At 46.4% G+C, this 26,935-nt stretch overlaps 1 protein-coding gene across 2 annotated transcripts; it reads left to right on the forward strand.

Annotated features, from left to right (window-relative positions):
- The first annotated feature begins 4,529 nt into the window (after positions 1 to 4,529).
- ROPN1L (rhophilin associated tail protein 1 like) lies at positions 4,530 to 25,288 on the forward strand. Of its 2 annotated transcripts, none has more exons than XM_037063005.1 (6): positions 4,530 to 4,644; positions 4,816 to 4,989; positions 8,165 to 8,288; positions 9,564 to 9,725; positions 18,014 to 18,189; positions 25,111 to 25,288. In XM_037063005.1, exons 2-6 carry the CDS (start codon positions 4,859 to 4,861, stop codon positions 25,169 to 25,171), a joined length of 654 nt encoding a protein of 217 aa, XP_036918900.1. In that variant the 5' UTR covers positions 4,530 to 4,644; positions 4,816 to 4,858; the 3' UTR covers positions 25,172 to 25,288. The 2 variants fall into 2 exon arrangements, with proteins under 2 accessions (XP_036918900.1, XP_036918901.1); XM_037063006.1 differs by having other exon boundaries at positions 4,835 to 4,989.
- The last annotated feature ends 1,647 nt before the right edge of the window (positions 25,289 to 26,935 follow it).

Here is a 26,935-nt window from a genome sequence, read left to right on the forward strand (position 1 = left end):
TTACAGACCACCTTCACCCCGAAGGTGTAAAGCCCCTCTGTGTTGTGCTGCCCACCTCTGTGTCTCAACTACAAGATCCGAATGTTGAAGCTTCACCAGGTTGCCTCTTGTAGGTGGGTACTTAAATACAGTAACACCAGTCAAATCCATTTTACGTAGTTGCCCGTATGTCTCAGAGAAAAAGGAGAGGGCTGTGCGTGCATGCGTCTTTTCCCCCGCTGAGTGTCCTGCATGAAGAGGTCCTTTTATTTCTAATTTTTCTTTGTTTTTAGGTTCAATTTTTCAATGACTTTTAAAAATCAAGTACATATTTATTTTAAATGTGGTGGTGGTAGGCAAAATGCTATTTGAACCATAGAGCATCTTTAATCTATGAAGCTGAAGTTTTACACACACAGGAAATGGCGTGGTGAATCTCAGAAAGTGATCATTAATCCCCCTTCCGACCCACAGTTTGCAGCCTGTCTCGATGCAAACAGAACCCATACCAGAAGTGGATTAAGGGTCTGAGGAGGTAACCTCTTCTCCTCTTAAACACTCCCCTTGCCCCCACCCCATGCTTTTCAGGTCTGTGTATGTTTTGTTAGCCTGCACTGTGCTTATTAACACCATAGTTGAATGAACTATGGGGTCTGCTTTCAACGAACCCACTTAGAGTGGAAAAAAACGGAAAAAGGATCAAAGGCTGTATTAGAGTAATAAAATGCCACAGGAGACACAGGATCTGCCTGGAGGGGATTCTGTGATGACCTAGGTGTGTTCTTAATCATTATTTTGTACATACAGGCACTCTCTCCCCTACCCCCGGGATTCCTCTTTCAGCCTCCTGCAGTCTACTTCCCCTCAGTCCCACACTTTGCCCTACTCAGGCAACAGCCAGGCAGCTGGGGTGGAGGTCCCTTGCACTTTACATTTTGAAATCATCTTTCTGAAATGTTACATAGGTAACATAGGTAAACGTTGTGTTTTTCTTGTTTTTTCAGTAACTAATGTGGGATAAGAAGCTTCATTCACAAAGCCCATTCATTCATTCACTTTGGTTTTCTGCCTAAAGGGATGAAGCCTGCTACTGCACGAGTCCATTGGTCTGATGGAGCAGAACAGAGTCTAGAAAGAGACCCACACCTGCATGTACATGGGTGGCTGATTTTGTCAAAGGTGCAAAAGCCAAACAAATGGTGCTGGAGTGATTGGACATCCGGGTGCAAAATTAAAAATTGATCCATGTCAGTGTATGCAATAATTAAAATGAATTGTAGTCCTAAATATAGTTCACTCCGAACTATGTAACTTCTAGAAAAAGAAAAAGAAAATGTTCAGCCTTGGCTTAGTCATGGATTTAGATACAACCCCAAAAGCATAATCCATAGAAGAAAAAATTTAATGGACTTTATCAAAATTGAAAATGTCTGCTCTTTGAATCATACTGTTGAGAGGACAAAAAGACAAGCCATGGAGTGGCAGGAAATACTTGCCAAACATTTTTTGATAAAGGACATGAATTCAGAATAAAGAAATCTCAAAAATTCTATAGTAAGCAAACCTATTTGCTGATTTTAAAAATGGGCAGAAAATTTCAAAAGACTAAAGATGGTATACAGATGGGAAATAAACACATGCAAAACTGTTCAACATCATTAGACATTAAGAAAATGCACGTTAAAACCACAGTGTGATACCACCACATATCAGGCTACAATTAAAGCTACTGATGGTGCCATGTGCTGGTGAGAATGTGGAGGAACTGGGACTCCCATACTCTGGAGGGAATAGAAAGTGGAACATCTAATGTGGGGAACGGGCATTTCTTAAAGGTTAAAATACATACTTCCACTCCTAGTTATTTACCGAGGAAGGAGAACTCAAGTCCACATGAATACTTGTACACTAGTGTTCATAGTACTCATTCGTAATGGCCTAAAGCTGGAAACAACCCACATGCTCATTAACAGGTGAGTGGGTACACGATTATCCATACAATGAAAAGCAACTAATTACTCATGTACACAACATGCACAAATCTCAAAATAACCAGGCTAAGTGAAAGTAGACCAAAAAGGTACTGAATACTTCCATTTATGTAAAATTCTAGAAAGTGCAAAGTAACCAATGGAAATCTACAGAAAGATCAGCGGGGGTGGGGAGGAGGAACTTGGAGAGATTTCCAAGGGGCATGATGAAATGGGGGTGGTGGACCCCTATCTCGATGGGGTCCTGGTACGACCATATCTACATATGTCAAAACAAATTGTACACTTCAAATTTATGCAATTTATTGCATGTTAAATATGTCTTAATTTCAAAAAGTAATACTGTGTTCCTATCAGCTCTCTATTGAACTGTTTCATACCTTCTTTCCTCAAAGTGCTGCTTTCTTCTCCTTTCTCATTTTTGGCTGATGACTTTTATTCCTGTTTCACTGAGAAGATAGAATCAGTCGGAACAGAACTTTTCATAACTCCACACCCTCTCTGACTTATCACACCTCATGTTTACTGCTCAAGCCTCCCTTTTCCAGAACAGGTCAAACCTCAGGACCTTTCGCCCTTGTGGTTTGCCGTACTTTTATGTTCTTTATTGAGGCTCTCCCTAGCCTCTTTTTTTTAACTGAAGCATCGTTTTTAGTGAGGCATTCTGTCTCTGCATTTTTTCTTTCCTATTAACATACTATAGGGTTTATTTTGTTGATACTGCATGTTTCCCCTCACTTGGATGTAAGTGCCAGAGATTAAAAACAAAAATGAAACTAGTTGGCCCTGGCTGGTGTAGCTCAGTAGACTGAGTGCCAACCTGTGAACCAAAGGGTCGCTGGTTCGATTCCCAGCCAGGACCCATGGGTTGTGGGCCAGGTCCCCAGTAGGGGGCACATGAGAGGCAACCACACACTGATGTGTCTCTCCCTCTCTTTTGCCCTCCCCCTCTCTAAAACTAAATAAGTAAAATCTTTAAAAAAAAAACTAGCTGAGAATTACTACTGTATTCTAGAACAGTCCTTGGGACATAGTTGATATTCAATGTTGCTAAATAAATGAATAAATCAGAATCAAAATAATGTATTATAATTAAAATGAAACCGGAAAGCCCTGTGCCATTCTCCAGAGGTAACCACTGTCAGTAGTTTAGCATATGTTTCCAGACCGCGCTCTGTATATAAACACCTGCCCACACACCATTTGATCACACACAGTACGGGAGACATGTTCCACAGACTGCTCTATACAGTGCTTTCTTTCACTGTATGTTTTACAAACATCTTATATCAGCACCTAAGTAGCTACCCCATTGAAAAATTCTGACTGTTGTATTCTATTGTGTAGATAAGATTATGGTTTAACGTTTCTGAAAGAATTGGTTAGCCCATTTTATTATATGCTTTGGTAAACATTTTTGTCCCTATTATTTCACATACTTAAGCTAGAATTTCTGTAGGCTAAATTCATAAAAGATTGCTAAGTCATCAAAAAATTTTCAAGTGCCAAATTGCCCCCCAAATATACTAATTTTACACTTCTCTGGTCAATTGTTGTATGAGATACCTTATTTTCCCAAATTGTTCTCAAAATTAGTGACTTTTCAGTTTTTGCTAAAGCTGTTCATTTGAAAACGTGTATCTATTCGGTGGATACGTTGGCCAAGTAGAGGAGTCATGGTTGGGGCTTGATGACTACAGGGAAGGAGTGAGGGTTTGTCATTGGTCTCCTGGAAATAGCTCACCCTAGTTCTCCATCTTTCTGTCCAGAGGTGAGCAAGGGGAGGTGGGTCTCGGGGCCTCTTTCATTCAGTGTGGGTGTCAGGGGCAGTTGCAGCAGCCAGCCAGGATGTCCCTAAACCTGGGTTCACACCTTGCATGCTGCCCTGATCAGCACCCGCCAGAACGGAACAACTTCTTCTACCCTTCCACTTAAAGCTGTTTTATCAGAACTGGCTACACCTGGAGTGGCTCAGCCACCCTACCTTGGGAAACCAAGTTAAACAGAATCTTATGGCTGGAAACTACCCACCGTCTAAACTCTTCAGTAGCTTATAAACTGAGATCTGAAGAAAGAGTTAAGTGAAAACAACTGGACAATGGTAACAGCAAGCGCTTTAAGGCGCCGACACTTCGACATTTTTTGGACAAGCTGCCAGGGCCACGTGCAGGATGAACCAGGCAGTTGAGGAAGGCAAGGGCCAGATTCCTTCAGGGAGGCTCATGCTGACTGCACGTGAGTGCAGTGACTCCTCGTGACTTTAACGGCTTCCACAAACGGAGAACCCGAGTCACCCTGTTCCTAAGTTTCCCGTTGCTAGAGCAAGGAGAAGTGTGCGTGGCCTTTGTGAATTCGCTTCTCGCTGTCGGCAGCAGGAAAGCGATCAAAAGGCTCTTTCCTCTTAAGTGAAATGAACAGCTCTTGCAGTGGGTCCGAGGCCAGACTGCGCACGCGCATTGCCTCCCGGACAACCCGTCGGCAACAACCCTTCCACAACCCGAAGCGTGTGCGCTTGCGCGTGCGCAGCGCCCGGGGGCGGGGCCCGCGCACGCACCCCGGTTGCCGGGTTACTGCAGCGCAACAATAGCGCCAGCTTGCGCTCCGGAGCAGCTGGGTCTTGGCCGCTAGAGGGGGCGGTTGGCCATCATTTTTCGAGGAGCCGGAGGACTAGCGGGTGAGTCCCCAGGTCTGGCCCAGCGAAACGGCCTATTGGCTAACCGCAAATCCGGACCCCGGTCCGGACCCAGATTCCGAACTCCGGTCCCGCCCCAAACCCTGTTCCCTGGCCAGGGCCCAAACTTGGGGGAGGGCAGACGGGCAACTCACCGCCTTTCCTCCGCCGCAGCACACCTTGATCTTTCCAGCCTGATCCTGATCTTTGGAGAGCGATGCCGCTTCCCGACACCATGTTCTGCGCTCAGCAGATCCACATTCCCCCGGAACTACCGGACATCCTGAAGCAATTTACCAAGGCAGCGATTCGCACCCAGCCCGCGGACGTGCTGCAGTGGTCCGCGGGGTAAGTGCCCGGGACCAGTGCCTGGAAAAGCCCGCGGTCCGCGTGCCCAGGCGCCCTAGTGAATCCTCCTTTCCAGAGCGGTGGTCGAACGCCCAGAACGCTTAGAGTATCGGCAAGACTTCATTTTAGCATCGGTGGTACCTACACCTAAGTATCTATGTAGGAAGCATCGTGGTTTATTGACCATGGGGCCAGAAATTACTGCACAGTGCTCACTTATCTACAGAGTAATAACAGTTCCATTGTTGGAGAGTGATGTTTACGCAGATAGACTAAAATTTAGAAAGGATTTGCTTCGAATATAAAGGTTCTTCATTGTGTTATACAATAATTACAGACGGGAATCTTATGGCCATGTTCAGGACTCCTTCTCAGGGAGTCCTCATAGGGCTAGGTACTGGCTGACTTGGAGCGACTGAAGTCATGTTGGGGTTCTCAGCCCGAGGCTGCGATAAGGCTCGACCCTGCCCAGCTCAACTGAGCTTTCAAAGTTTTTTTGTGGCAAGCTTTCTAACTATTTTCAGAAACAGTCATTCCTAATTTTAAAGTTACAAATCAACAGACCTTAGAACCATTAAAATAAACCCTTTTGATTTTACAGGAAAACTCTGCCCTTTTTCAACAGATTTAGAAACTCAGTTTTATCATAAGAATCAGTATAACTGCAACTAAAATGTTTCAGTAACTAGCATATCAAATTTTGCTTACCTCTAAACTATATAACCAAGGTGAATTAGTTTCCTATGACTAGTGCAGGAAATTTGATGATTTGAAACTACACATTGATTCTCTGAAAGGTCTGGTGTTCCAGAGTCCAAAATCAGTTTTAACAGGCTAAAGTCAAGATGTTGGCAAGGCCTTGCTCTGGAGGTTGAAGGGAGAAGCTGTCTTTTGGATTCCCCAGCTTCTAGAGCTTCATTCCTTGGATACTTTGGCTCATGCCTCTTTCCTCTGTCTTTAAAGCCAGTAGTGTGGCATCTTCAAGTCTGTCCCTTCTAAGGACACTAGTAATTGCATTTAGGACCCATCCAGATGACCCAGTATACTTTTTCCACCTCCAGATCCTTACATAACAGGCCAGGTCTCTTTTACCATGCAAAATAAGACCCGAAGTTTCCATGATTAGGACAAACTATCCCTGGGGCTAGCTCCCATAGGAGGCTCCTACTCGGATATCTGGTGCTTTGCTTTCTGACAAACACTTCTGTCAATTGCTTCTGAAATATTCTCTGAAGGTGTTTGCCTAGAAAAATCATGGCCTGAATAAAAGATAGTTGGGACTCATAAGATTTATTTGTACTCTACTACATTCTAAGATTTAATAATTTTCTTGGAACATTAAATTATCTATGGTAATGCTTTCAAGACAACTAATACTTTAAGCTTAACTTTACAAGACTTAATTGAGAACTTTCTGAATGTTCTATGGAACTAATTTCAGAATTCGAGAGAAAAAACAAGCATTACTCATTAAGCAGTGTGTGTGTAATGGACTCAGAGGTGTTCCAGGTCTCTCAGAACAGAATCTGTTAGGATGTTGTTCAGAAGAAGATGAATTGGTCTCTGAAAGATTTCATAGGCAGACTTTGGAATTCCAAGATGAGGACACAGCATATGAACAAAGGGTCTGTGTCAAGAAGAACAAAATAAAAGATAAAAAGAGAGCGGAAAACCAGGGTGTATGTGGAAGTACCTGCTGTGGAGGACTCAAGGACATGTTCAGGTTAGCATTCCTTTCAAATGAGATTCACCAGCAGCAAAAGTAGGACAGCCTTGCCCCCCCCAGCCCGTGTACTTTGCTGTGATGTCACAGCTAGTCAGCTTTGCCTTATTGTGTCATTGAGTAGGTGTGCGTCACGCAGTAGGATGGAAGCCAGAATTGGTTGAGCGCTAAAAGGCCACTTTTTCGCTCACACGCACCGCCAGGATACTAGCAGAGCTTAACACAAGCTGGTTTTGTCACTAATGCAGGCTTTCTCAGTCTTGGCTCATCTGACACTATGGTGGGGACCATTTTGGGGGTTGAGAGGTGGGGGTATAGGATCCTTAGCAGCATCCTAGTGTGTACCCACTAGAGGGCGGTAACACCATCCACCACCTGTGGTGACAACCAGAATATCCCTGACAACTCAGTGCCTTCTCAGGAAGGGGGAGGACCCGAGTCGCCCACTGTTCTACAGGCTCCATCCAGCTCAGGTCAGATGTGCTAGGCTATGAAGAATGAAGTCCATGAGGTAGGTGAAAACCCTAATTAGGAGCAAAGCTAAGCACCCATCCGTCTGCCTGGCACCTTAGGTCTCAAGGTCCGCATTTGTCTGACTTGCTGCTGCCTTGTTTTGATTCCCCCTCAAACCATTAAATAAGTGAGAGATGACTGGATTGTCGTAAAAGCGTGAAAGCAAAGTTGAATTTGAGGGGTGGAGAAAAAGGGGATGAGATGTAACATTTGTTTTAGCCTATCAGCTGTCTTTTTATCTATATTTTGTTACATATTCCGAAATATTTCTAATTATTTGTACCTTTTAGATTGCTGCCTGTGGCCACCTCCGGCCCGGCGGCCCACAGGGGAGTGAGTTTTGCAGAAGAGCCTGCCTGACACTTCTCCCCCTCCCTCCCTCCCCACCAGCCAGAGGCTGGATGTGTGCCCGCTCCTGACTTCTTGGCCCGAACATTTCTGTGTCCTCTCTTGTCACCCATATAAGCAGCAATATGTGGGGTCCGGAAAGGACAGGTTAGGGGAAAAAAGTACTAGAAAAATAAACAAAAAACAAACCAGGCAGGAAGAGGGGAGGGGAGGGGAGGGGCAGCCTCTGACTTAGCATAGTGGTGCAGCCCCTTCTTGGCAGCACAAATAGAGGACATCCCCGACCTGCGTGCCATACAGTTGGATAGGCAGCGATGGCTGCACTCCAGCCCCTGGAAAAATAGCAAGGCCCGGAAGGGACTGTCACTGTCTCTGGCTTGCAGACAGAGAGACAGGCAGCAGGGAGGGGGAAGTAGGGAAGCTGAGTGGAGGAGTGGGGAGCGACCTGCGCCTTCAGACTCCAGCGCTTCCCTCCCTGATCACCGACCGTTGGGCTCAGGGTGGAAGGTTCATTTAAGAAAGTGCGAGAATTGTTCATTGACTTGCTTCTTGTGAATTGCTGAGTCTTCAGAGATGTCTGTTGTTGGTTAGGTATTTTTCAGCTTTGTCAAGAGGAGATCCGCTTCCTGTAAAGGACAGAATTGAAATGCCCGTGGCCACTCAGAAAACAGACACCGGCCTGACTCAAGGGCTGCTGAAAGTTTTGCACAAGCAGGTATCAGAGGGTTTGCAGTACCAATCAGCTTAACTTGAGCGAAAGCCCTGCTGTCCCCCAGTTCCTGGCGGAAGCCACCGCTGCTCTCATCCTCGCATGGTGCTTTCCCCACCAGAACTCTTCGAGTTTCATTTGGCTCTGTTGTATTCAGTGCCTGTCTCTAGTTGAAAGAACCCAAAATAGTTATCAGGATTAGATTGTAGAAAAGTGCAGTATAATTTCTTTTAAATACCAGATTAAGATGCTTAAATGCTACAAGACTAAAATAAAAGTCTAAAAATGTTAAAGTATGGCATTTGAGACATGGGAGCAGGAATGTGAACAGGTGTCCTTGAAAGCTATGTGTATGCTGAAGTGATCACGTGGGGGACAGCTGACCTGGGGAGGGGGGGTGGCAGGGAGGGCTGGTGTCCAACCCTCCAGACGGCCTGGGCCTGGCCCTACCTCCACAGCCCTTGGTGCGTCTCCTCCCTGCCCACCTGCTTGCTATCAAAGGAACGAGTTCACGGGAACTACACCAGCTTTGGGGCTCGGCATTCATAGTGCTTGGGTCGTGTTGCTAAAAAACGACACCAAGGATAGAACCTTGATTTTTAAAGTGACTGGTCCCTATTACGCATTTTTTTAGGTAATTTTGTATTTTTAAATTACAGGTGACGTACAATATTAGGTTAGTTTCAGGTGTACAGCGCAGTGCTCATTGCAGATTTTGAAGTGAGGAAAGACGAGTAGCCATCGAGAGGGGGTGGCCTGGGAAGAGACTTGCCAATACTACCCAGAGCTTTACCCACAGAACAGTACCAGCAGGTCACAGAAGTGACCCATTTTTATAGATTGTTTTAAAATAGTAGGGGCTATACATTTATTTTCGGCTTTAAGATGTCTCCCATTAACTGTTACCATGTTTATGGGGTTGGATTTTAAATGTTTTTATTTACCGAAGTTAATTTTTGTTGTGAAGTATCTTGGACAGATTGAGAGTCACACACCCACCGTCAGCCCACCCATTTTATTAAGTCACAGCGCTGTGCCATCTTTGCTTCACAGTCCTTGTTTAAGAAGTAAATTGTCGTCCAGCTCCTGTGCCCCTCCCCACCCGTGCATCTCCCCCACCACACCCCCCCCTTCTTTCCCCAGGGCTAACTGGGTCGTGAATTCAGAGTTCCCCTGTCCCTGTGTGGGGTTGGCTACTTGGGGTATGTTCAGGTATTCATAGCATTATATTATTTTGTAGATTTTAAAGCTTATATAAATTATACTGTGTTTTCCAAACAGTGTAGCCACAGGCAGTATGTGGAATTAGCTGACCTTGAGCAGAAATGGAAAAACTTGTGCCTGCCAATTGAAAAATTCAGAGCTGTCTTGCAGCTGGATCCTTGTGAACACAAAATTGAGTGGATGAAGTTTTTAGCACTTGGATGTAGCATGCTTGGTGGGGTACGTACCTAGAAATAGCATATTAGTAATTCTTTGTAATCGTTGGCCTGACTGAAAAATAACTCGGGTGTTTCAGTGACTGAAGGAAACACATTACTTTAGTAACTGTGTCTCATAAAAGCAGTGTTTTCCAGATACCTAATGTGTTTTTAGGATTATGGTTATTTTAATCTACAGAAGGTAGATACTTATGAATATCTCAAATTAGCAGGAGCTCTGGACAGGTAGCTCAGTCCATTAGCACGTTGTTCCCAATACACTGAAAGATGTCAACAGTGGGTAAAACATGTGGATGTCATTCAATTGTATTTAGGTTCTAGAAAAGAAAGCCTCAGTGACTTTGTATTAAACTACACATCATTGGGCAGAGATAACGTCTGTTTTCCCAATCTGTGGAGAGAAGCACAGAATTGTTTTGTACCTTCATTAAAATCTGTATCAGTGACTAACAGATACAGTGCAGCTCTGCTGATGCTGAAGTATGACCCAGGGACTTGGAAGGGAGACCCAGGCGACCTCACTGTTTCTGAGGTGAGGGGTTTGGGAGCCTAGGAGGTCAGTCTCTTCGTGGTTCACACTCATCTGAGGCCCATGCACGAGCCTCTTTGATTCAGTTTTAATTTAAAAAAATTTCTTTATGGAATACCACCTGACATGATCTCTAGCACTGACGATGACCCACCCCCCCCGCAAAGCATTTTTTGAGATAATTTTGAGAGCCAGGCTCTCCTGACTCTCACACTTCCCTTTTATCACATAAGCAAGGTTTGTCCAGAAGAAGCCCAGCCATTGTTAATAGAACAAGAACAGTGTGTGTGACATTGATGTAACCTGTAGCCAAGGAAAGTGGACTGGAATGTGCATGTATGAACAATGGCAACTTCACTGTACTAGTCAGTGGGGGCTAGATGCCCTTGAGTGAGCATGTGTACTGTGTGGCTATCGTATTCAAAATGATGGAGCGAGTAGAGCAATGAATCTGTGTCAAATTTTGCATTAAGCTTGAACATTCCTCTGTGGAAACTATTCAGATGATGCACAAGGCTGCAGCTATGGGCAGCTGGTGATTGGCAGCTTCATCACTACAACGTGCCCACTCAGGCATCACATCTCCTGCAGAGGTGTTTGGTCAAACATCAAATCACCCAGGTGACTCAGTCCCTTACAGCCCAGATTTGGCACCCTGCAACTTCTGGCTTTTCCCAAAACGAAAATCACCTTTGAAAAGCAAGAGATTTCAGACTATCGATGAGATTTAGCAAAATACGATGGGGCAGCTGGTGGCAACTGGGAGAACTGTGTGAGGTCCCAAAGTGTCTACTTTGAAGTGGACTGAAGTGTCATTGCCCTGTGTGCAATGTTTCTTGTATCTTCTTCAATGAATCTAGTGTTCCTAGTGCATGGCTAGATACTTTCTGGACAGACCTCATATATACCCCGAGAAATACCTTATTATAGTTCTGTTTATATTTATAAAAAGATAATTATGCTGTAGTAATCTTCTGGGACTCTTTCATTCCCAAATAGATTTCTACGTTTATCCATCCATGTCATTACAAATGGGTGTAGATCATCTCCTGTGTTGTGCAACATACCCTCTGTGGGAGCACACTTCAATTCACTGCCTTTCCGTGGCTTCAGTTGAGAAACCCTGAAAGCCCCACTGGCCAGAGGTTGGGCCAGTGGCTGCCTGACGTTGCTCAGTTTTGCTGTGTGACTGCCCAGAGGCGGTGTCCCCGCTCAGCCACAGAGAGGGCCGTCAGCCCTGGGCTAATTGTGCTGAGGGCTGGACGCTGGCTGACCAGTAGGAAAGACAGCATCGGGGTCACCAGTGAGTAGGATCTCAGTGGGGTGTTCTAGGGAAGCACGAAGACAAGTACATTGAAGTATTTAAAAATTTCATGTTGCTTGGTTTCTCTGGAACTCTGTGAAAGCGAGATTTCAGTAATATGAAATTAGTGTCAAACATATGAATTAATGTTTATGATTTGTGTCTCTCAGTTTTGATGAGAAAGCAGAATAGTTCATATTTTGGGATCCATCTTTGTAACTTCTGTCTCCCTGGTTGTGAAAACGAAGCCCCAGATTTAAAACCACAAGGGATCTGGGTTGGCAGGTTGGGTCTCGTCCACGTGCAGTGCGTGACGCTGGATGGAGACATCTCGTCAAGGATGGAGCTTTATCTTCTGCACTGGGTACTGGGGAAGGGGTGGAAAGCAGCATGCAGGCCTCTCTTCTTCCTGTAACGGGTCGTGTGAGTCCAGCTCTGTCCCCTAACTAAGCCATTACAGAGGCTGTGTCCGCTGTTGGCCCTGCCTCTCTCCTAGAGCCCTTTCCTGCTGTGGAAAGTCGTGGCCCCTGCCTGCCGTCAAGGATGAAGTTCAAGTGTGAAAGACTCAGGGGGTGGTGGTGGGATGCTGGCTCCGCCTGGGCCTGCCCCGCCTTACACAGTACAGAGATGGGTTCGAACAGCTATTGTCGGCAGGGGCTGCAGGGGCAGGGAGGCCCCCGAAGCAGGCTTGGGTGCGGATGCAGGGATTTGGCTTGTTGGTGCCACTGTGCACCCGCGCTGGCAGGGTGGCTTGGAAGGCACTGACTTGAAGCTGTGACTTCCAGAAGACGAGTCTTGGTGTAGTTTGCGGTCTTAACATTTATCTTTATGCTTAAAAAAAAAAGACCTTCAAAAAGGAGGAAATGAAGACGTGAAGCAAGATGATGAGGAGTGATTCAGAATGGGTCACTGCGTCGTCTTCCATCTCGGATTTCTGTAAAATTGGAACCTCGTCTCTGTGCTTCCATGGCGGGCGCTGCTCCTGCTGCCGCCTCCTTGTCCACCTGCCTGGCTTGTGGCAGATACTGTCCCCGTGCTCGAGAATTTCTCTGAAAAATCACTCTACTCAGATGAGTCACGTTTAAGGCCTTCACAGAGACCAGAGCCCACTCCTTCAAGCTGTCACAACCGTGGACGGGATACTGGTCTGTGCTGCGCCCTGTTCCGCGTGCTGAGATTCCTGAGTGAACGCGAGAGGCCAACACCCCTGCACCCTCAGAGCTGACATCCTGTTGTCTCTCCAAGTGCTGAGCTCTGCTCTGGTCGTTGTGTGGAAAGCTGCAGGTGGGAGTCGGGCCTCGTGGGCTGCCCCAGGCAGGTCCGTGTGGTGGTGCCTCCTGTCCTCCTGCCCTGTGCCTCGTGTGCTTACCCACGGAAAGGATTACGCCTGTGTGTTGTGACCTGTATCCTCACATTTCTGCCGCACCATCGGTGGTCCTATAATGTCGTTACAGACTTTCTCAGTCAGTGTGTGTACGGAATGGGGGACTTGGGTCACAATTTTTTGATGCCCCAAAACTGATTCCCATGCTTAAAAAAACAAAACAAAACAAAAAATGTTCATCCACCACTTTAATGTTTAAGAATATCGCTGGTGGTGCCTGTCCCAGGGGTAGAGGGGGCGTCCTCGCTTACTTCCCACTGCCCTCTATTCCGTGTCCCCCGGGTCAGCCTCTGAAGCCTGTTCTGCATACAGCACCCTCTGTAAGTGAGGGCTCCTGCCCAGACCTGTTTGGTGACTGAGAAGAAGGGGCCGCTCTGAGGTTTCTGGGCTCACCTGTCCCCAGCACTGCTTAGCCCATTACCAGGCCCAAGTCTCTTCCTCTGTGGGGAAGAGTTGAGAGAGGTGGGGTGCACTTTCCACTGGTGCTGTCACTGTGCTCCCATCCAATCCACTCATGACAATGGATGCTGGACATGGTGGTCCCTCCATCTCTTTCCTGGACAAGGCCAAGGGCAGCGTCCAGCCTGAACAGGTTGGCTTCACGCTGGGACCATGTCCCAGCCCCTCAGAGAATGTGGGTCTCCCACCCTGACCTGCCACAAGCCCCCGAACAGCTTTTTACTAACGAGAATCCTGTGAGGATAAGAAAATGAAATGAAGAGGCTCACAGGCTTTCTAGGAACGAGAGTTGGGGTTAATACCCCACTTTGACACTAACTCTGTCTGCCTCCTGAGCACAGTCAGGCCGCACCTCAGGGAGCACAGCTTTCTTTGTTCCTGTTTTATCTAAAGGGTCAGTCAAGACGTTGTTCTCATCTCTATTTCCATGCTTGCTAAACGGGACAGTTTGGGGGGTTGGGTGAGGTGGTTCTGCGTGTCATGCTAATGGCAGCTAAAACTCCGAAACTGAAAAACTCCACAGACTGGCGCGTGGAAGAGGCTCAGGAACCATAGCCGCCTCCCCACCTGTGTTTCTCACACGTCTGCACTTCAGTTTCAGACGGTGGCTAAGAACGAAGCGGCTAAGAACGAAGCGAGGGGGCCAGTCACCCCCTCCCGGGAGGTCGTAGGTACCCTCGAGTGAACCAGCAATGGCAGGAGGTGGGAGGTCAGAGGCAGGCCGCCTGCCGAGCCTGTGAGCAAGAAGCCCGACTGCCTGCCACGCTTTGGAGTCAGAAGCCTGTTTATAAGAAACAACTCTCAGGGCAAAACCAAGCAAGTTGCTTTATGATTTCTTTTGGATGTAAAAATGACTGCAAGTCTTGCTGTCAGAAATGTTAACACCGGTAATGTCATCGTGCCTTTGCAGAAAGCAGTGATGTGAGGAGGCTGGATGTATTTCTTTCCTTAAATACCTCCTCCTCAGGATTGGAACCTGCCCTCACGCAGACCCCATCTGCCTGATCCTCACCAGCCGCCGGGCCCCCTTCCACGGTGTCAGACGCAAAAGNTATGATTTCTTTTGGATGTAAAAATGACTGCAAGTCTTGCTGTCAGAAATGTTAACACCGGTAATGTCATCGTGCCTTTGCAGAAAGCAGTGATGTGAGGAGGCTGGATGTATTTCTTTCCTTAAATACCTCCTCCTCAGGATTGGAACCTGCCCTCACGCAGACCCCGTCTGCCTGCTCCTCACCAGCCGCCGGGCCCCCTTCCACGGTGTCAGACGCAAAAGTAAAATCCGACATAACGACACGTCTTTGCAAAGTTTCAAGCAAGAAACACATGTTGTGAAACACACAGCTTCAGTTTCAGCGAGTCTTCTCTCCAGCACAGCCTCTTAGAGGGCGGCTTTGCCGAGCCTTGGGGAAGTGCAGCCAGCAAATGGCTCTTCCAAGGGAGCGTGGTGGGGACTGCTGTCCGCCCAGCCCGCCGCCCAGCCCTGAGTCCCAGCTGTCAGTGACAGGCGTCAGTTCTGCGCAGCCTTCACCTCCTGCAGCCCAGTGCCTGGAATCCTGGGAATGCAGCCCAGTGTCTGCCCCATCCTTCCCTCCCGGAGCCAGCCCTGCAGCTGTTTGTGTGGGGGAGTGTGGGGCTCAGCAGCGCCTGCCTCTGCCCCTGGCTGGTTTACCTTGTGCAAGTAACTTCGCCTCTCTGGGCCCCACTGTCCTCACCTCACAGGGTTACTGTGGGGTGGAAGGGGCATGCCCTGTCAAGCTCTCAGACGCTTCATCCTGTGCAAGAACCTCCCTCCTGCCCTGCTGCCTTTTCTCCTCCCCTTGCTGGAAACACAAGGAGATCTTTCTCACATGTGCACTGGGAGGACCTGGGGGAGCTCCTGGAGCCCTGGGGAAACAAGCGGCTGCGCTGTGAGAGGGTCACATGTCCAGGACCTTGCTTGTTGTGGCTGAGGGCAGCCACCAGCCAATCTCAGCAAGACGAGCTTACAGCAGCGAGGGAATGAGTTCCACCGAGGACCAGGGTGCGGCTGCCACTGGTTCCTTCAGCACTGAGCCTCTGCATGGAACCCAGGCCCTGGCTCACACCTGGACCGAGCCCGACAAGGGGACCAGCTAAGCTGTGCCCAGACTCCTGACCCCCAGAAACTGCCAGATAACAAAAGTGTGTTGTTTAAAACAAGCGAGACAAAGAAATGGAAGGATGGGAGAAAGGCAGGAAGGCAGCCCTGTCTCCAGCCATTTGCACGTCCCTGAGGGCGTCCGAGTGCTCTCCCCACACCGCCACTGGTCCAGGCAGGCAGGCCCCATGACTTTCCCCATAGCCTCTGCTTTCCTCTGGGAGGAACCTCATCTGCAGTGTTTGCCCACGGATGTGGTAGAACTGCTCTCGCCGCAGCTGGTTTCAACCTGCCCACAGATGGCCAACCGTCTCACAAAATTCCTGGAAACCTGACGCTGTCTTTGACACAGGCGATGGCTCCCCCACCCCGAATGTGTCTCCTCAGGCTCTCATGGCTTGAATGGCTTGAAGGGGAGGCTGGGACGGGTCACCTGCTCTGGAGGCTTAGTGGTGTGGGGTAGAAGGCTTCCCTGAAGATGGGCATCTGGGCTGGAAGTGGAGGATGTTGGCCACGCTGGGGTGAAGGTGCGTGCTGCGGGCAGAGGGACAGAGCAGGAATGAGGTACCCACTGTGCATGGGAGGCAGGCTTGGTGTTTCCAGAACTGAGACAAGGCTCAGAGCAGGGGCGGACCCTGCACAGAGTCCTCTTGCTCAGAGCAGGGTCCGCCCCTGAACACAGGGGACCTTTGGGCACTGAACACGGGAGATGTTAACAGTTGTTCCAAATGGGAGAAATCATGCAAATAAGTGGGTTTTGAACACCCGTGGCAAACTTCAGAAATTTTTAGTTCTGCTGAAGGCTGGCGTTGTTTCGTTACCGAGGCATGGTCTCTCAGCCGCATGAGGAACAGCGGAAACAGGCAGCGGGTGTCCAGGAGCAGACGCCGCCCTCCTGGGGTTTTCCCGTCATCCCTGGTTAGAGGGCATCGTCTCTGTGACTACACCGTGACTCTGGCAGGGAACACGACCGTCATTCTTTTATCTCACCTAGACACCCAGCTCCATGCTCCCTTGTTTTTCTTACCCAGTTTGGTTTTTTTTTTTTTGGACCTTTGTTATGTAACTATCAAGGTCCCCCGGGTACTCGGTAGATAAATGGGATCCAAACGGTCCATTGCATACTGAGGGTATGTGCTCCAATAGCACCTCTTCCCCCTTGACTTGGGAGTCACAGTGTGTCTTCTCTGGGCAGTAATGGCCTGTGACCACTGTACTGCTGTCTGTCAACCTCTTCACAACACAGGCACTGTGCACCCTCAGCTTTGCCAGAAGATGGTGCTCACAGCCTGTTCTGTGGTGGTGGCAACGCCTTAACTGTTTGCTCCTTGACTTTGAAGTAGCCGAGATGTGGACACTGGGAGGTGGATCATTTTTCCTGTGAGACGAGAGCATTAACCAAGATGGTTTAGGTGTATTAAAAAATAATTGAGTCTCTGTTTTTGCTTTTGGAGTGGTATGTATTCTAGTACTTCTATCACAGATTCTCCCACGCAGTTATCACTCAAACTGCTCCAAGGGTCAGGTTGTCAGCCCCGCAGCATAGAGTCCATAATACCTGCAGTTCCCCCCAACAGCAGTCACTCTGGTTTGTGGAATATGAATGTATTTGTACACGAAGGCACAGAATAGCGCCTCCCAAGAGGAAAGTAGGTGCCTTCCTCGCCCGTTCACGCAACCACTGCACCCAGCCTGGGCTCATCTTTAGAAACGGAGATGCGAGGATTCTGGGAGCCCAGAGGCGTCACAGTGTCTGAGCTGCAGAGGCTGCTGAATCCGTCGTGGCCGATCACGAAAGCTGACGGTGGCTCAGCCAACTTTTGAACCGCGATCCTCCAACAGATGAGGCAGATGAAGATTTGGGAGAAGATTGTGATGGTGATGATGATGACGACACTGCACCTCTTCTTCCAGAACTTTGGGGATAGCATGGTTGGACCCGGAGACTATCCTGCTAAATGAAATAAGCCAGGCAGTGAAAGAAAAATATCACATGACCTCACGTACAACTGGAATCCAAAGAACAAAATAAACTAATGAGCAGAATAGAACCAGAGGCACAGAAACAAGGAAGAGACTGGCAGCTGTAAAAGGGGAGGGAGAGGACGGGACAGCCTGGAAGACGGCGAGGGGATTAGACAGAACATACATGCATCACCTGTGGGCGTGGACAGTGGTGGGGAAATGTATCTTTGAGGAGGTCAGTTTTCCCATTTTAAAACTTACTCCTATTTTACTATAAAATTGGTAGATTAAAAATTTTCAAACCAGTCGCATCCTGACGAAACCTTTCCTTGTTATTTCTTTCTATATGGCAAGTATACACTCACCTGGTCCTTAATTTAGGTCAAGGACATTAGTGTACTTCGGGAGACTTTCTGTAAAATATAATTGAGTGTTTATTCTGCTGGTGTCTTTGCTGACAGTTTTAGGAAATCCGAGCATTAATTGCCACCCTCTGCCTCCCCCCCCCACCCCGTTTGTGATGTTTCTAGTCCTTGAATAGTGCAATGAAGCACTTGTGTGAGATCCTGACCAAAGACGAGGAGGGGGGCCCAGCACGCATCCCCTTCGAGACTTTCTGTTACGTCTACCATTACCTGTCGGGACTGGACCCAGACGCCTCCGCTGTGGAAACGGAGGTCTACCTTGCCTCTCTCAAGGAGAACATGTAAGTAGCCCTCTGGGGTGTGCAGGCGTGTATACCTCTTATCTCTGCCAGGCACCTGGGGCCCTATCTCCCAGGTACTGGGACTAATCGTGCTGTGATGTGGCCGGAAGGAAAGGCGCCCACACGGAGATGTCACCACGTCGTGCTAAGGAAGCTGCGGCAGGAGGCGGCTTGCTTCCCATGGGATTCGGGGCAGTCTGGGGTCCAGTTCTCTTCAGACTTCAGAGGGAGGAAATCTGTTCTGTCTTTAAGAAAAGTTTATCTGAATTTATCTTGACTCTTTAGTGTGTCAAGTGGGTTAAAACCATTGTATATTGGAAAGAATTCATTTCTCAACGACAAAATGCAGAAATGGATTACTGCAGGTGGAGGGCATGGCTGGGCCCGTTGACACTACTTCGTCCTCTGTTCCAGCAACATTTTGGGGGTGCTGACTGTGTGCCCCATATTGTGCTAGTTGAGGAGAGGTGTGCAGAGGAAAAACAGCCTGGAGGGCAGGTGGGGCAGTAGTGGCTACCTGTTTGGCCCAAGTACTGGGGGCTGTGGCCCCACAGAAGAGGCTCCCCGATGGCGGTGGTGGTGCCCGTCATGGGCGGAAACCCAGGAAGCCTGTTGATGACAGGGGAGGAGGCTCTAGGTGGGACGGGACTGACCGGCTCCCTCAGGCTTCGGGGGAAGGGAGGGAGGCTATGCTCCAAGGCCTTCCGGTACCTCCTGGGCTGCTACCCCCAAGTGCCTAAGCCTCACAGCTTCCGTCAGGAGCTGTGGGCCCCTGCACATGTTCTCAAAGTGCCTACTCTGAGCCAGGGATGCAGTCTATGGATCAGGTCACCTGGGCTCTGTGGAGCTGAGATCCTGGGGACACCAGGTACACAGATCCCCAGATAGCAGGTGGGCTCGAGGGTGGTGAGGGCCAGAGAGCCCAGGGAAGGGGGCTGGACTAGGAGGATGCACATCCCCTTGGGCCCCTGAGAAGCCCCACCTGGCAGGTNTGTTCTGTCTTTAAGAAAAGTTTATCTGAATTTATCTTGACTCTTTAGTGTGTCAAGTGGGTTAAAACCATTGTATATTGGAAAGAATTCATTTCTCAACGACAAAATGCAGAAATGGATTACTGCAGGTGGAGGGCATGGCTGGGCCCGTTGACACTACTTCGTCCTCTGTTCCAGCAACATTTTGGGGGTGCTGACTGTGTGCCCCATATTGTGCTAGTTGAGGAGAGGTGTGCAGAGGAAGAACAGCCTGGAGGGCAGGTGGGGCAGTAGTGGCTACCTGTTTGCCCCAAGTACTGGGGGCTGTGGCCCCACAGAAGAGGCTCCCTGACGGCGGTGGTGGTGCCCCTCATGGGCTGAAACCCAGGAAGCCTGTTGATGACAGGGGAGGAGGCTCTAGGTGGGACGGGACTGACCGGCTCCCTCAGGCTTCGGGAGGAAGGGAGGGAGGCTGTGCTCCAAGGCCTTCCGGTACCTCCTGGTCTGCTACCCCCAAGTGCCTAAGCCTCACAGCTTCCGTCAGGAGCTGTGGGCCCCAGCACATGTTCTCAGAGTGCCTACTCTGAGCCAGGGATGCAGTCTGTGGATCAGGTCACCTGGGCTCTGTGGAGCTGAGATCCTGGGGACACCAGGTGCACAGATCCCCAGATAGCAGGTGGGCTCGAGGGCAGTGAGGACCAGAGAGCCCAGGGAAGGGGCCTTTACTAGGAGGATGCACATCCCCTTGGGCCCCTGAGAAGCCCCACCTGGCAGGTGCATGTTCACTGCCCAGATGCACATCCCCTCTTACTTCCCTGGAACCTTCCACGTCTGGGATGCCCCAGTGAGCCCTGTGCCAACTCCTCCGTCACTTCCTGCTGACAGAACCCTGGCTACCCCCACAGCCCTCGCTCTTTGTCCCTTCCAAGCCATTTCCTCTCCTCCATCCTTCCAAATCACATCCCCTCTGAGGCCCCTGGCAACTGACTGTGCCTCCACACTCTATAGTCCACTGTCTTTTCTCTCATCTGTCACCTGCCAATTTTGTAAGCACTCCTTTGTGGCTCCTCGGTTATTTCTTCCCCTCCCTGTCACTCCTGACACCAGCAGGCCCTTGGGGAGCCCAACACTCTGCCCTCTTGAATCTCCATCTTGGCTCACACAGTGTCCTCTGCAGCTACCCTTCCCTCAGTCCCTCCTGGGTCGCTGCCTCCCACACCTGTGCCACAGCCCTTCCTGCCTTCCTGTGGCCACCCCCAGGCCCTCAGCAGACACAGCCCAACCTGGAGCACAGGGCAATCTGCACCCTGCCCAGCATGTCACCAGCTTCCTCCAGCCTGCTCTTCACTCACAAGCCACAGGAGGTGGACTGGTGTCATCCTATCACCAGACTTACCAGCCTCCCACATCTGACCCGGGGTCCATCCCCTCGGCCTGCTTCCCTCCTCTCAAGTGGTGGGGGGCAGTCTTTGCCCTCGAAGAGAGCTGCCCCCATTGTGCCTGCTATGGGGCACCACCAGTGTCCTCCTCACTCCTGGCTGGGCTGGAAAACCAGGAGCACTGGCTGAGGAGACGCCTGGGGTTGGTGGGGGTACGGCTGTGGGTAGCACTGCCAGGACCTAGCCTGGGAGGCTCTGGAAGCCACTGGAAGTTTAGAGCAGCCTCTTGTTGCCAGAAGCACCCTGGCCTGGTGTGTTCTACCTAAGGTGTAAGTCCACATAAAATTCCACTCTGACTTTCTCTCATCACTTCGTTAATGGTGCTTCCCTAGCTGTGGACAGGAGCCCCAGCTAGCCGTCATTCTCTGTGACTTGAGGAGAAGGGTGGTAAGTGGTCAGGGTGATAGGTGTCATTCTCCAACCCTCTGCTCTTCTCTCGGCAGCCGCATGAGACTGCTCCACACTGTGATTCCCCTGGGCCTGTAGGAGATGGCTGCTTTTTACAGTAAAATAAGATTTAGAACCACTCCTAACTGTGCCCCTTTTACTTTTAAAATGTGAGCCCTAAAGACAGATCTCATTTTCCCCACTGACACTGAACATCAACATTGTCATAGTTCAGTATTTGTACAGTGTATCTACTGATGTCGACAGTAGTTTACTCATGTCTGCCTTCTGTCAAGAAATAAAATATCTAAAAATAGAAAAATCAAAAGATACTATTGACAGTGCCAAAGTTTAATAGGCTTAAGACAGTTCTTTAAATTTCACTGAAACCAACTTTTGAAATTGAAGGGTACCGTTGTTAATTAGTGATTAAAGTTTGAGTTGTCAGTAAAGAAAAATCGTTAAATATAGTGCTGATTTTTTGACATTTAAAAAAATAAAGCTTATTGCAGTATTGCTTGAAATAACAACAAAAGACAGGTGAGAAGTATTTGTCAGAAGGATGCATGTGAAACATGGTATGTCCATACACAGGAATTCCATAAGGTTGTTAAAATGAGGCAGATTTGTTGTCTTCTGAAGACAGCAAATTTGTAACGCTGAAGATTTACAGCTTCAAGACACAGCTGTAAATATTAAATGCAAGATACAGAACAGTAGAATAGCTTGTTTGTGTAGTCAGAAACACTTTTATCAGAAGAGTAACAAACAATTTTTAATGGTGATAATCTTTTACGGTTAAGAAGATTAATTTACATTTTATACCTTTTTATACTCTGTTTGTACAAATGTATGATTTCTATTGATTTTAAAGGTAAACATTTCAGTACTTTCAATGCATAGCTAGTAACACAGAAAAATGCTCAGAAGCAAGGGGTAAAGTAACATTTACATGATGATTATTTATAGATAAATTTCTGACATACGAAGAATAGAAGTAAAATAGAGTTATTATAGTCAAGCTGCTGAATTAACTAACACCAAGTAGGTTGGGGCATGAAGAAACAATTCTATCCCTGGTTTAACGAGCCCGGGAACTTCACCTTTGAACTTGCCAGTCCTTCACCAATGCCTGCATATGCATGAGACCTCCAGATAGACCTCTGATTACCCCTGCAGGATGTTCTCATACCTAGACTGCCTGAAACCCATCCACGCAGGCCACCGGTCATTTAGGGGATTACCATCTCAGACCAATCCAGAGACTAAGAATTCAGAACTGATTCTTCTCAAGAATGTACATTTCACAATAAGTACTCTTAGTTGCTCTTTCTTCTTTGGTACATTGCGTATTCCCTAATTGTTTTCTGGTTTGCAAACCCTAAGGCCCTTGAAGAAATCTTTGTCATGTCTTTCTAAGACATGACAAAGCCTCCTGAGGCCTCCTGATTTCACTTATGCCCAGCTGACACATGTAAAAGCCGAGCAGAAACACTGAAAGGTTAACCTATCGCCAGATAACAGGCTTGTGGCTTACTTGAACATTTTTTATGCTTTTCTATATTTTTCAACATCTTAAAATGAGAGTGCGGACTTTTAATTGTTTCAAAAACAAAAAAATAAGTATCTTCAAAAATAGAGATGAACAGGATGATCTCTATGCAGGTAAAACTCAAAACCTCAAAGACACAGAAGTCGAACATGGACAGTCCTGAGACGACTGCTTTTTAGCAAAGGATTTCACTGTGACTAAGACAAGAGAGATTAGTAAAGGCAAGGAAGAAAAATGCCATTTTAGTACCTTGTTAAGTAAAGAAAAAGGTGAAATTTAAGTCAATGGGAGCACCAAGAAATAGAAAACCATGATGAAATTACATTAAGAAAAATGTTTTTCTACCCTTTTTTTTTCCCAGTTTTTGTGTTTTTTCCCTACCCTCATTCCTACCCCACTTTGGCTTTGTCCATGTGTCCTTTGTACATGTTCCCAGCAACTCTTCCTCCTTTCTCCTCATTATCCCCTTCCACTTCCCCTCTGGTTACTGTCACTTTGTTAATTTCAATGTCTCTGGTTATATTTTGCTTGCTTATTTTGTTGATTAGGTTCCACTTATAGGTGAGATCATATGGTATTTGTCTTTCACTGCCTGACTTATTTCGCTTAGCATAATGCTCTGCAGTTCCATCTGTGCTGTAGAAAAGAGTAGGAGCTTCTTCTTTCTTTCTGCTGCATAGTATTCCATTGTGTAAATGTACCATAGTTTTTTGATCCATTCATTTACTGATGGGCACTTAGGTTGCTTCCAGCACTTGGCTATTGTAAATTGTGCTGCTATGAACATTGGGGTGTATAGGTTCTTTTGAACTGGTGTTTCAGGATTCTTAAGGTATTTTTCCAGCAGTAGAATTGCTGGGTCAAAAGGTAGTTCCATTTTCAGTTTTCTGAGGAAATCCCATACTGTTTTCCACAGTGGCTGCACTAGTCTGCATTCCCATCAACAGTGTACTTGGATTCCCTTTCCTGCACAACCTCATCAGCACTTGTTTGCTGATTCAGTTATGATGGCCATTCTGACTTGTATGAAGTGGTGTCTCTGTGTGGTTTTAATTTGCATCTCTGCTGAGTGATGCTGAGCATCTTTTCATGTGTCTCTGGATCCTCTGTATATCCTTCTCGGAGAAGTGTCTGTTCAGGTCCTTTGCCCCCCATTTTTTAATTGGGTTGTTTGTCTTCCTGGAGTGGAGTCATGTGAGTTCTTTATATATTTTGGAGGTCAAACCCTTGTTTGAGGTATCGTTGGCAAATATATTTTCCCATATGGTTGGTTCCCTCTTCATGTTGCTGATGTTTTCTTTAGCCATGCAGAAGCTTTTTATTTTGATGAGATCCCATTTGTTTATTCTTTCCTTTATGTCCCTTGTTCTAGGAGACATATCGGTGAAAATATTACTGTGTGGAATATCTGAGATTTTCCTGCCTATGTTCTCCTCTAGGACTTTTATGGTTATAGCTTAGATTTAAGTTTTTTATCCATCTTGAGTTTATTTTTACATCTGATGTAAGTTGGTGGTTGAGTTTCTTTTTCCTTTTCTTTTTTTGTACGTAGCTGTCCAGATCTCCCAATATCATTTGTTGAGGAGGCTATTTTTACTCCATTTTAAGCTTCTACCTCCTTTGTCGTATATTAATTGACCACAGAGACATGGGTTTATTTCTGGGCTCTCTATCCTCTTCCATTGATCTGTGCATCTGTTCTTATGCCAGTACCAGGCTGTTTTGATCACAGTGGTCTTGTAATACAGTTTGATAGCAGGTATTGTGATCCCTCCTCCTTTGTTCTTCTTTTTCAAAATTACTGTTGCTATTTGGGATCATGTATGGTTCCATACAAATTTTTGAAATGTTTGTTCTTTATCTGTCAAATATTTCTTTGGTATTTTAATAAGGATTGCACTGAAGCTATAAATTGCTTTGGGTAGTATGGACATTTTGATGATGTTAATTCTTCCAGTCCATGAACACGACATATGCTTCCATTTGTTTCTGTCTTCCTTAATTTCTTTCTTCATGGTTGTATAGTTTTCTGAGTACAGGTCTTTTACCTTCTTGGTTAGGTTTATTCCTAGGTCCTTTATTTTGCTTGTTGCTATATCAAATGGGATTTTTTCCTGATTTCTGTTTCTGATATTTTATTGTTGGTATACAAAAATGCCTTCAATTTCTGAATATTTATTTTGTATCTTCCTGTTTTGCCAAATTTACTTATTAGGTCAAGTAGTTTTTGGTTGAGTCTATAGGATTTTCTATGTACACTGTCATGCAAACAATGACAGTTTTGTTTCCTCCTTTCCAATTTGGATGCCTTTTATTTCTTTTTCTTGTCTGATTGCTGTGGCTAGGACTAGTACCATTTTTTTAACCTAGAAATAAATACCCATTTTTATAAAGAAAAATAGAATGCTTTAATTTTTGAGGTAAGAATTACTGACTAGAGACTGTAAATAGTTTTAAGGTAAAATTTTAAAATTATATTGCATTTAAATGATACTAAATCATAATGTCTCATAAAATTGGTATTATATTGTGAGAAATTACTAATACATGTTTTTGTCTGTTTCTATTTTAGATCTAGAAAGAATGGCATGATAGGACTTGTGGATTTTTTAATTCCACAGAGGAAAATTTAAAAAACCTCAAACAGAAAATTCAGAAGACATGACATTAGTACAAAGAAGAACACATTTTAATGTCAAAAGAGTGCTTTTTTAAAACTTGGCACCAATTACAACTTGTCATTAACTACATACCTACATTGTGTGAGTTTTTGTGGTAATGGAATGTGACCAGTGCATCTGGAGGGTCAGGGTCTATTTAGTGATTGCTCTTCACTATGTTCTTGTAAGAACCTTAAAGGCAAATTATTTCCAGCAGTAAAATGATCTAGTTGAGTAAGGCCATCTCTTTGGAAGCTATAGAGTACAAAGGGGGATGGGCAGCTTAAAAATGGCTGTCCTTTTTCTTCACTGGAAACTTGACCAGCAGGACGAAGATGCTCTTTACTTCCTGGCGGGTGCACCTAAGACTGGCCAGGAAGAACAGCTTCGGTGAATTTAGGTCCTCTCTGGGAAAGGCGGACCTAGGAACTCGTGCTTGCTCAAAGGGCAGCCATGGCCATGAAGCAAACTGGACAAACTGTTGGCCCACTGAATAGGAGTAAGCGTCCAAATCCTTTACTTTGCATTCCTTATGTACAGTCTTATACACAACATTAGAGCCAGTAGAGTACTCAGTGTAAGGAAATATATGCATCTTGGATAATTTTTCTGAGAACTTGGGAATGGTTTGGCTTGTTGTTTCTCTGCACATTGGCCACCATGCCAATCAGTGTTATCTGCATTCCAAGACTTGTGAAAACCCAAAGTCAGGAGAAATGTTTTCCTATTATCTGAAAGAGTTGGTTTTTGCGCTGAGATGTTTAAAGGATATTTTCATCTCAATACTAAATGGCCTTATTTGAGATGATCATTTGTCTAGACTTTGGTCGCCCAGTAAATAGACAAAACACAGAGATTATTCATAAATTTACAAGTAGCTTTTAGAGTTTTCAAGAGTTTTTACAATTTTTTTCTTGCTTAAAACTTTTAATAGTTTGTGATTGCCTTTTTTTCCTTTTAAAGTGTATTTTATAGATTATGCCATTATTGTTGTCCCAATTTTTTCTCTCCTTTATCCCTCTCTGCCCTGCACCTTCCCTCCCTTCAGCCTTCCCCACCCCTTAGTTCATGTCCATGGGTTGTACATATAAGTTCTTTGGCTTCTCTGTTTCCTATACTGTTCTTAATCTGCCTCTGTCTATTTTATGCTTACCAATTACGCTTCTTATTACCTGTACCTTTCCCCCCCATTCTCTCCCTCCTTGCTGATAACTCTCCATGTGATCTCTATTTCTGTGATTCTGTTCCTGTTTTAGTTGCTTGCTTAGTTTTCATTTTTGTTTTTTAGGTTTAGTTGTTGATAGTTGTAAGTTTGTTATCATTTTATTGTTCATAGTTTTTGATCTTCTTTTTCTTATATAAGTCCCTTTAACACTTCAAATAATAAGGGCTTGGTGATGATGAACTTCTTTAACTCTAACTTATCTGGGAATCACTTTATCTGCTCTTCCATTCTAAATGATGGCTTTGCTGGATAGAGTAATCTTAGATGTAGGTCCCTGCCTTTCATGACTTTGAATGTTTCTTTCTAGTCCCTTCTTGCCTGCAGGGTTTCTTTTGAGAAGTCAGCTCATAGTCTTATGAGAACTCATTTGTAGGTAGCGCTCCCTTTCCTCTTGATACTTTTAAGATTCTCTCCTTATCTTTAATCTTAGGTAATGTAATTATGATGTGCCTTGGTATGTGCTTCCTTGGGTCCAACTTCTTTGGCACTCTCTGAGCATCCTGAACTTGCAT

Source organism: Sturnira hondurensis, unplaced genomic scaffold, assembly GCF_014824575.4.
Source record: "Sturnira hondurensis isolate 20B ecotype Veracruz unplaced genomic scaffold, ASM1482457v3 Scaffold0014384, whole genome shotgun sequence".
Lineage (NCBI taxonomy): Eukaryota > Metazoa > Chordata > Mammalia > Chiroptera > Phyllostomidae > Sturnira > Sturnira hondurensis.